The 11,184-nt window shown below is 37.2% G+C and overlaps 1 protein-coding gene across 1 annotated transcript; it reads left to right on the forward strand.

Annotated features, from left to right (window-relative positions):
- The first annotated feature begins 7,357 nt into the window (after positions 1-7,357).
- On the forward strand, positions 7,358-9,141 carry LOC104804836. Its single transcript, XM_010529198.1, has 2 exons — positions 7,358-7,522; positions 8,393-9,141. Exons 1-2 carry the CDS (start codon positions 7,450-7,452, stop codon positions 9,001-9,003), a joined length of 684 nt encoding a protein of 227 aa, XP_010527500.1. The 5' UTR covers positions 7,358-7,449; the 3' UTR covers positions 9,004-9,141.
- Positions 9,142-11,184: the final 2,043 nt, after the last annotated feature.

Here is an 11,184-nt window from a genome sequence, read left to right on the forward strand (position 1 = left end):
CTGATCAGGTAGGCGTTTCCCCTTATCCATTCTAGTAGTGATGTAGTATGCCTTTCTGATGTATTATTGGGACTCGGATTTTGTATACTCTGGATTTCTTTATCTATATGCGAGTCTCTATGTTATTTTTCGGGTAACGTTTGTTTTTCTATGAGCGTTCATACCGATACATGAGAGATGAGTATCATTTTTCGAGAGACGATGATTGGATAGATTCCGGTTCATAGAGTGCGTGAGAGCTCTTGCGTTTGACGTGAGTTAACTTCATTGCGAACAAACGAATTCCGCAGAGCTAAGTTTCTCTACCCCTCTTATTGGTTCTTTTCACATGTCGTTTTCGATTCTACTTCTTCGGGCGAGAGTCTACACCGTGGACGGTGTATGGTTCAAGTCTGGGGGGTGGATAGATCCTTCACACGTTCAGGCCTATCTATTTAGGATTGCATTTAGTTTAGGTGCATTTTAACATGGCATATAGACTTAGGAAAATTTTTCACTTTTGCATATCATTTTGCATTAGCTGCATTCACGTTTTCTTTTCCTTTTTCCATATAGATGATTTTTGTTAGGTTTGCATGATTGCATATGACATATAGATATAGGTTCATATAGGTTCACGTGCATACCTCGGACACCCGTTTTGAACATCATTTGGAAGATTTGTGGGACATGAGTGCATCGATTGATGGTTCGGGTCTAAGTTGTGGGTTGAACATCGCATAAAAAGAAAAAAAATACAGAAAAAAAAGGGAGAAGAAAAGAGAAAAACGATGTCCTTCAACTTCAACGTCCTAGAAACCCGAGGTGCTAGCGTTCAATAGAGAAATTCTACAGAAAGGTAAAAATCTAGGTACGAAATAGAACTAAGATCGAAAAGGCTAAGTTGAGATAAGGATAGGTTCGGAAATAGGCTTGGTGAGTTGTAAGGATTCTAACGGGTTCTAGGTGGCAATAAAAATCCCATGGCTAGATAGATTAGTCTTTGGTAGGAAGATCATAGTAGACCGGTTTGGGTACGTTTCTCGGGAAACTGGTATTGGATGGATTTCTGCTTTTAAGTCTCGCGATGATGCTATTTGATGTTCGTCATTCTCCGTTTTGCAGATTTTAATCCTTCGTTCTTTACTCGAGGACGAGCAAAGGTTTAAGTCTGGGGAGATTTGATAACTTCTATTTTTCTCTATATTTTGATAAGAGTTTGTCTAGGTTTTACGAGATAATCACATGTATTCATAGACATTCTAGGCGTGCTAGGACGCAAAAACCCGGTTGTGCTTTAGTTTTGCAGATTACAGGTTTCGAAGATGATTGGACTCGAAAAGAAGCCATTTGGAGCGTTAAAGGAGAAGTCCAGATGAGGTACTCATATTGCGACATCAATAACTTTCTCTACAGAAGTCCAAATCACACGAGGCTTTTACCATTGGAAAGAGCACTTCAAGAACTTCGCGTAGACATCACGTAAATCTGACACTGCAGCAGAAAGATATGAGCGAAATCGTGAATACCAGAAAACTGCCAGTGCAGGGCCGGATCCAACTGGATCCGGTCCGAATCAAGACAGCCGAGCTCGAGCCCAGAAATCTGGATCCAGTCCGGATCCACCTGGAATCGGTCCGGATCAAGTCTAAAACCCTGTTTCGCGATTTTCAGCATCAGAATGGGAATAGGACTCTTGGGAGCCGCCCTAGGGTTATAAAAAAGCCCTAGCCACGTCCTAGAACATCAGAGACCCTTAGAGAACACTTAGATACAGATTTTTGGAGAGTTTTTGGGGAGAGAAGAATAGAAGTTCACGGGATTTCGGGAAGAAGAAGGAAGATTCGATCGTGGAGACTACACATCTGCATGAGACTTTCTTTCCTCTCTTTTACCTCTTTCTTTATGAGCTTTTTGTTGTTTTCTATGAACCGTGAGTAGATCCACGGCTATAGGTTAGGGATTCGTATGTGTTTTGGGTATGTTTGAACCCTAACTTGGATTTCGACGTTATGCTTGTTTCGGTTTATCGATCTTTGCTTTCTTTTCTATTGGTGTTTGCTAATCACTTGGCCAATATTCTGAGATTCTGAATCACATAGAGATATGGGTTTAGTTTCGGATCGAGATTGATGAATGAATCGTATTATTCACATAGAGATATGGTTTAATTGATTTAGGATTGATGATAGCGTTCTTCATGCATCTAGAGTTAACTTGAATAGATCGAGAGATTGACGAGTTATTCTAGGTAGTGAGTTAGTAGACCGAGAGGTGAATTCTCTATTCTTGTTGCTTGATGATTCTCGAATACAAGTACGATGTCGTTATTCTCGCATGCTTAGTAAATTCCCATACACGCGAATACGATCCCGATACCCGTAGTCATCCCTGTTTGATAGGTTACTCGTTTTGATTGCTTTCTTATTTCGTTTTCCATAGATTCTACATATTTCCACCATCACTTGCTTGCTTGCTTTGATCTCTTTTCGATTTAGATTTGGATTTAGCAACCGGTCCTTGTGTTCGACCCCATGTTGCGACGATCCGTATCCTTGCGGTGAGTTGTGAATCGGGTTATATATTTTAGACTGGATACACACGTATCACTTAGCATATACCCATACACGCGAATACGGTCCCGACATCCACGGTCATCTTAGATTGCTAGTTTACTCGTTTTTATTGTTTTGCTTCCTTGTTTTCCATTCATTCCATATACTTCCATCATCATACTCACTTACTTGCTTTGATTTAGTCTCGATTAGGATTTAGATTTAGCAACCGATCCTCGTGTTCGACCCCGTGTTACGACGATCCGTATCCTTGCGGTGAGTTATGAATCGGGTTATAGATTTTAGACTCGGTACACACGTATCAAGTACTTCATTACTTTTATTGATGATTGTACTCGATATTGTTATCTCTACTTAATGAGAAATAAAGATGAGGCAATAGAGATGTTTAATCTCTATAAAAACAAAAATGAAAATCAACTTGGAAAGAAAGTCAAAGCTTTGAGAAGCGATATAGGAGGTGAATATGAGTCGCCTTTTGCGCAATTGTGCGCAGATCATGGCATCATCCATCAAACTACAGCTCCTTATACGCCAGAACAGAATGGGCATTGCTGAACGCAAAAATAGAACGCTGAAAGAAATGATGAATGCTATGTTAATAAGTTCAAGATCTCCTCAGAACTTGTGGGGGGAAGCGGTGATTTCTGCTAACTTTGTATTAAACAGAGTGTCCAATAAAAGGCTCGACAAAACACCCTACGAGTTGTGGAAAGACAAATCACCTAGCTACAAATACTTGAGAGTATGAGGTTGTCTGGCTAAAGTTCCTATCTCTATTCCTAAACGAACTAGGTTAGGACAAAAAACAATAGACTGTGTGTTTATTGGTTATGCACACAATTGGAGTTCTTACCGATTCTCGGTGTATAAATCAGGTAATTCTGAAATACATGCGAATACAGTCGTTGAATCAAGAGACGCTTCGTTTTTTGATGATGTATTTCCATACAAGACTCAGATAGAATTAGATCCAAGTGGTATGGAATCTCAAAGATTTCATGAATCTTCTAAGCAATTAGAGGAAGAGGGTGAAGAGACCGACTTCTTTTAGTTCTGATTATCTAACGTTTATATTGGATAAAGAACCACAGACATATCAAGAGGCTATGTCATCACCCGAAGATCCTTATTGGAAGGAAGCAGTGAAGAGTGAGATTGAATCAATCAGATAAAATCACACTTGGGAATTTGTGGATCTTCCACAAGGATGCAAACCATTGGGTTATAAATGGGTCTTCAAAAGAAAGATGAAACCCGATGGTTCTATTGAAAAATACAAGGCGAGACTTGTAGTCAAAGGCTATAGGCAAACTGAGGGTGTCGATTACTTCGATGTTTACTCTCCATAAGCCTTATTATAGCCTTGGTAGCCTTGCATTTCTAAATGGTGAACTAGAAGAAGAAGTATACATGCTTCAACCTGAAAGGTGCAGAGTGCACGGACAAGAGGAAAATGTGTGTAAACTTATGAAATCCTTGTATGGACTTAAACAAGCTCCGAAACAATGGCATGCGAAGTTTGATAGCGTAATGTTGTCAAATGGATTTCCAGTCAACGAGGTTGACAAGTGCATATATGTCAAAGGTAACGAGACATAATTTGTGATTATCTGTCTTTACGTAGATGATATGATCATCACTGGTAGTAGTGATAAAGTGATTAAAGCTACGAAAACCATGTTATCAAATTACTTTGACATGAAAGACTTGGGAATAGCAGATGTAATATTTGGTATAAGAATTATCAAGACACAAGACGGTTACGCGTTATCCCAAAGTCACTATATAAAACAAATCTTAGGGAGATTTGACAAAGATGGAAATTCAGGGGTCAGAACTCCAATTGATGTTAATTCTCATTTGAAAAAACATCATGGTGAGGGAGTTCAACAATTAGAATATTCCAGAATCATAGGAAGCTTAATCCATCTTATGAATAGCACAAGGTCGGATATTGCTAATACCGTGAATAGGCTTAGCAGATATACGAGCAATTTAAGTTGTGATCATTGAAAGGCCATAATTAGACTCCTTAGATATCTAAGGTATACTGAGAATTATGGACTGCACTATACAAGATATCCAGCAGTATTAGAAGGATATTTGATGCGAACTGGATCTTAGATTTGAATGAGAATAAATCCACAAGTGGATATATATTCGTTGTTGGTGGAGGTGCTATTTCGTGGAAATCCTCTAAGCACACGTGTATTACAAGATCCACTATGGAATCTGAATTCATAGCTTTAGACCTTGTTGGTGAAGAAGGTGAGTGGCTTCGAAACTTTCTTGAGAATATTCCTATATGGCCTAAACCGGTGTCTGGAATTTGCATACATTGCAATAGTCAGTCTGCAATAGGAAGGGCAAAAAGCCATGTTTATAAGGGAAAGTCGCGACACATCTGCAGACGACACAACTCCGTTAGAAAATTACTAACAGATGGTGTCATATCTATTGATTTTGTGAGATCAAAAGATAATTTGGCTGATTCTCTGACCAAAGGTCTTAACAGAGATCAGGTAGAAATATTATCGAGGGGAATGGGATTAAAACCCATAGAATGACAAACCACCATTATGGCAACCCAACCTATCTGGACAAACCACCAGTGTTAGATTCAATGGGACAACCGAATTGTGGGGGGGTCGATGGAATCATTCGAGACTGATGTCTCTTCACATTCCTATGATAAGAGTGATACAAATTGCGAATGTTGAGTTTATGCTCTTAAAGATTCTCTTATCTCCTACGAGAGTGGAGTATATTGAGATACTCTCAAAGAGAAATCTCCTATAACAAGTATGAAGTGGGCCGCTTCTATGAGAATGACAAAAGGGCTAATTCTCTGGAGTACTTGATGAAATCTACCAGGTGCTGTCCCAGGGCCATAATGGGCGCAACAAATGGACTAACAAGAGAGAGAGAGAGAGAGAGAGTGTTGCGTGAGTAATGTTCTCTTGGAGTATACAATCGCATTCACTGTTTAGCAAGTATATCCGATAGTATTTCACTACGGAAGGTTCAAAGGTAAAACTACCTTTCCGGATACAGTAAACTCTCTATGAGTGAATTTTGCATTGCACATCATTTGCAATAGTTGCATGAGATACATTTAGGTTCACCTAACTCAAGACCCTATTTTGATTCTTGTGGAGAATTGTTGGATTTGTGTTTATTTGATAGAATCAAAACGGGTCTAGCCCGTGAGAAGCTCGGTCTGTGGAATGTTCTAGAAACTTTAATAAAAATCTACAGAATATTGAAAGAATATTCTTGATTGATTTTGAAATTCAAATTAGATTCAAATCTGCAGAAAATCTATCAAATATGATTGAGATAATATCAAAATAAAATCTAATTTGAATTTGAAATTCAAATTAGATTTTATTTTGAGATTCTCCCCTCTACTATAAATAGGGATCTTGGGTTAGCTCATTAATCACTGGAAAAAAAACAAGCATTCTATATAAAAAAAAGAGCATTCACATATTTGTTCATATCTCTCTGAGTTCGCTTAGTATTTGGAAAGCTTCTTCCAAATACGCGGTCATTGTATCCTGGGAGTTCATCATGCTCTAATAGCCTCGAAGTTTTAGAGGTGGTGCGGAAATCGAACTTAAGAAAACTGTGTTTCACATGCCTCGACAAAATAATCTTTTAATTTCAGGTACTTATCTGAAATCGTTCGAATTGCCGGAGTTTTGCCGTCGTCAACAACTGTCGTCCCCAATAATTACTTGATTCAAAGCCTACCAAATTAATGCAAAGAAACGTGAAAGAAGCATGTGCAAGTTACATGGAAGAAAAATGAATTATCAATAAGTTTTTGGAGTAGTTTTTAATAATGTGCGGTTAAGATTTGTTTTGTCACCCAACTTGGGTAGCTCAATCGGTGAAACGGGAAAGCAAAGCGTCTGTCCCTGAGTTCGAGTATCAAGTTGGAGAGGAGAAACAATATTCTAATCAGATGGCTTATTCTCAGTTCCGGGATTAGTTTGGACCTTGTCCCAGGACACCCGGTTACCAAAAGAAAAAGGATTTGCTTTGTCTTTGGTAACCGATGTCCGTTACTCAATATTGTGTTAGAAATATGTGTTGAGTTGTAAGTTTTTTGAGTTGTAAGTTTTTACTGCAGAATAATTTTTTCTGTAATCCTCTTACGAAAGTAAAAATGTATTTGCGCGTGAGAGCATGAGAGTTTGATTTTTAAATGTTATCAGTTTACAAAATACATGAGAAATGATTTTTTTTTATTTTTTTTTTGTAAATTAGTCTTCTATAATTTTTTTTGTTCGAAGCTATCAGAATCATGGTTATGTAAAACGCATTTAATAATATAAACATTCCATGAAAGTGGGATCATCTAAAATTGAAAATATACAAACATCTATCTCATTCACCCTATTTAGCATCTTCTAATAACTTTTTAATGTGAATATTATGGAATTTAGAACACTTTTGTAATCGAACTTTCTTACAGAAAAATAATATTTTATTTCATCGATATCATATATAAGTACTTAAATTTAAAATTTTAAATCAACATATTTTCTAAAACTGAATTCGAAAACAAAATCGGAAAAAAATTGAAACAGGAAAAACTTAAAATAATTTAAACTTGATAATAATAGAATCGAAATCTGAAAAAAAATTACAATAAGATATTTGATAGAATAACTTAAACCGGGTCGTGACTCGTGAATCAACACCCGGACCCGGACCCGGACCCGGACCCGGACCCGGACCCGGATGGTTTGCCTGTCGGCTGTCGGCACATCGTTGCAGAGATTTGCCAAGTTAAACGCTTCAAAGCAAAGTCACCTCTCTCTCTCTCTCTCTCTCGCTCGTGATTCGAAGAAGCGCACGAAGAAGAAACCAGACGACAACCATGACGAAGTTTCTGGGGTCTCTTCTTCTCGTTGCCCCATTGCTCTTCCTCTCTTCCTCTGCTTCTATCCAATGTAAGTTTCATTTCGTCGTTTAGATCTTCCGTAACTCTTTTACTCTTCTTGTTCTTCTGTCAATGTCGGTTCCCAGCCTTGGACAAGTTCTTGAATCTTAGCTTTGTCTAGATTCGTCTATGGAGGATAACTAGGTTCATTTCTCTAGATGGGTTTCTCGGTTACTTCTGATCTGGTGATTGTGGATCTTCTCTCTCCTGATTCAGCGGTTTCGGTTCCTGAATAACTGACTGAATCCCAATGGTGTGTTTTCAGTTAACATTAATTCCACAATTCATCACTTACAGTGTTACCTCTTGAAATTCATGGTTGAGATTTGTTTTGTATAGTGAAATTCAAGTAAGAAGGCTCTTAGTTTTGTTCTTGTTTCTGGGTTGTCAATTGCAGTGTTGAATTTTGAGGATAAGTTTTACTTTGATTTGGTATGAGAATCTGCCTTCTGATCTACACGCATTGTAATGCTCCAATGTCAAATCTACGATGGAGTGATTGATCACGGGTGCAGAATATTGACCCGTTATTTTGGCAGGAAATCTTACCTCTGTGTTTGGCTTTGTGCACCGACCAATAAAGTTCTAGTCTTTGATACTTTCATTACTGATTTTGCATTTTGTTGAACCGAATCAAGAGGGTAATGTTTAGAAACGAAGTAAGTCATCAAGATCCGGATTGTATATTTCTTTCTAAGGATTCAGTAAACCGAAAAGATGAGTTATGTAGAGTTTGTTCAAACAGAGAAACCCGAGAAAACAAGAACTGTTTGTATGATGCAGAGTATATTCAACTGATGTTGCATTGTCTCTTGTCCATTCAACTGATGTTGCTGCTTTTGTTGCACCGATCACCAAATTTCGTTTCTTCATTATGCAGCGAGAGTGACGGATAACCCAGCAGATGAATTGGTTGAAGTGCTTAACAAAAACCGAACAGCCAACAAGGAACCATCGCTATACAACCACCCGGGTCTAGCCTGCCTTGCATTGCAATACATAAAAGCCTACCAAGGAAATTGTGATGCGGTTGGAGGGTCCAACGCGAAAAAGCCCTCGGATTCTTTATTTGCTGAGACTTTTGCACCGAACTGCAGGGTCGATGCCTCAACCCTTTCGCCAATCACAGGTCGACTGCTCGGCTGCCAAACAAAGTACATCCAACCAGCTGAAGCTTTCTCACAAATTCTCATGAGAAACCAAAGAGGGTTAGAAATATTATACGACAAGAACCATACCGAGCTTGGAGCTGCGGTTAGTGGAAGCGATGGCGGGTCACCGTACTTCTGGTGTGTGCTCTTTAGTAATGGCAAGAAAAACAGTAGCTTTGTCTTGCAAGATGGAGTGGCTAAGGTAACGAGGCCCGGATGCTTCAGCGGTGCTAACGATGAGTGTAATGGCTCTGACGATCTCGTTCTTCGGGTTTCGTTCTTTTCGTACTTGGTTTCAGGATTGGTTTTTGCTTGGTGTTTGGTCGGAATCTGGCCTTGAATGCTATGGGTTTTTTTTTTCTTTTTGCATAAATGTTTTTTTGTGATTTGTATGAGTATGCGAAACCTCCTCTCCTTGTTTGGATGTTTGGAAGATTTGTTTGTATGAATACATTTATGAAAATAATTGTTTTGTAGATCTAAAAATGTACCAACGGAAATAGCTTTTTGATTGGTTTATGGATAATAAATCAGATTAGAATAATGTTTCGTAATTAAGATGTGAAGTGTTCTGTTATTTACGGAGATTTAGGAGTGAAGATACCGGAAAAAAAAATCAAACGGATCTGTTATTCAATTTATATTTAAACCAAAAATTCAAATATCTAGAATTCACAAATCGGATGTGAAAATTTGTTTCAATTATCATATATGGGTCGGATGCGGATATCAAAATTTCCTAATACACGAAATCTACTGATTCAACACACAACCCATGTGAATCTCCATTCTCACGTTCTGGGTTTGTTCGGATTGCTGTTGAGAACTCCCCCCAGAACAATCTCACTCACCAGAAATAAAACGTAAAGAACAAACACTCTCATACTCTCTCATACTCTCTGAATTATAATCTCTTAAGCTCTGTATTTTTCCAACCTTCTTCGTACTCCTTTTATATACACACATCCAGATCTACTCAGATTCATCCTTATCCTTTTTTTATGATTTGTCTTTATCTCTAAGGTTGTTGGTCAAATCTTATCTTCAAGCTCTTAGTAATTGTCTTTTCCACAAAATCTGCATTAAGAATCTCTTCAAATTTTTCAGCACTAACAAACTCAATTATCTGCAAAAACAACCTTAACAGATTTGATATAATTATATATTTATTTTGTTTTTTTTTTTTTAATTTTTTCAAATTCAACTTCAAGATGAACAGGAAAGATGATTGATTTGAATATCTAAACATTTGAAAAGTTAGTGCTTTTGATAATGAAAAATATATAAACATATGAATACAGAGTCATCTTGTTTGCAGTATTTGAATATTTGATGGAATTTAATTTTATAACGAGAAACTACCCATCTATATTTTCTAACTTTTCATACCAAAAATACTTATTTTTCACAAGAAAAATACCACTAAAACTATAAAAACTGTGGATATATTGGAATATCTAAAATATGACAAAAATGATAAATATTTTTTTAATATCCATATGCAACCTAATATATACAATTATTTAAGAATATTCATATCTACAATTTCGAATATCTCAAAAGATATTTTTTTTCTTTTAAAATTATCCATAAATATAAATTAATAATCAAATTTTTCCTAGATTTAATAATATTAGTAAAAAAAATAAAGCTAACACTCAGGGGGAGTGTGCTGCGTCTGGGTTTTACTGCAACTATCTCTATGTTGTAGTAGTCAGATTTCCTTGAATGAAAAGAACTGATTTTGAGTGACATCTGAGTGCGTCAATTATTTCAATTGGTATCAGAGTCCGGTCGCCGGTCGTAGGATAATTTTCTCTCAATATCGGTGCAGGGTAAGAGACGCACAATGCAGACATTCAAGGAATTTCAACCGCTAGTGAAGGTACCATTGTTGGATTCAAATAACTACGGTTAGTGGAAGGTGAAAGTCATGAATCTGATTAGAGGTCTTGATGAAGATGTGTGAAGGGTTGTAGAAGAAGGATGAGATTTTCCGAAAGTCATTGGAGATGATGGGACGAAAGTTATCAAACTCAGTTCTCAGTGGACCCTCACTGAGAAAAAGGTGTCAGCACTCAAAGCAAAAGCTCTGACTATAATCTTCAACACTGTCGATTCAGATGAGTTCACTACAAGAAAATCTTAATATAACGACGGAATTTGCGACGGAATTTTTCCGTCACAAAGAAATTACGACAGAATTCGACGAATTTGCGACGGAATGCGAAAATTTGTCGCAATTAGTCGCAAAATCCGTCGCAAATTTGCGACGGAATACGACGGAAACGTTGTCGTCGCAGAACCAAACATTATTTGCGACAGAAATTTGAAAATTGCGGATTTGCGACAGATTTGCGACAGAAATTTCTGTCGTAAATATTAATTTTATTTATTTTTTAATTTATATTATTTATTTTTGGAATTTGCGACAGATTTGCGACAGAAATTTCTGTCGCAAATAATAATTTTATTTTATTTTATTTTTCGATGAAAAATTTCAAATTTTCGCGGTTTATTT

This window comes from Tarenaya hassleriana, unplaced genomic scaffold, assembly GCF_000463585.1.
Source record: "Tarenaya hassleriana unplaced genomic scaffold, ASM46358v1 Cleome97, whole genome shotgun sequence".
Taxonomy (NCBI): Eukaryota; Viridiplantae; Streptophyta; class Magnoliopsida; order Brassicales; family Cleomaceae; genus Tarenaya; species Tarenaya hassleriana.

Coding starts and splice junctions, on each gene's coding strand:
- LOC104804836 (XM_010529198.1), top strand. CDS start 7,450: ATGACGAAGTTTCTGGGGTCTCTTCTTCTCGTTGCCCCATTGCTCTTC. Junction 7,523..8,392: donor TTCCTCTGCTTCTATCCAAT/GTAAGTTTCATT, acceptor TTCATTATGCAG/CGAGAGTGACGGATAACCCA.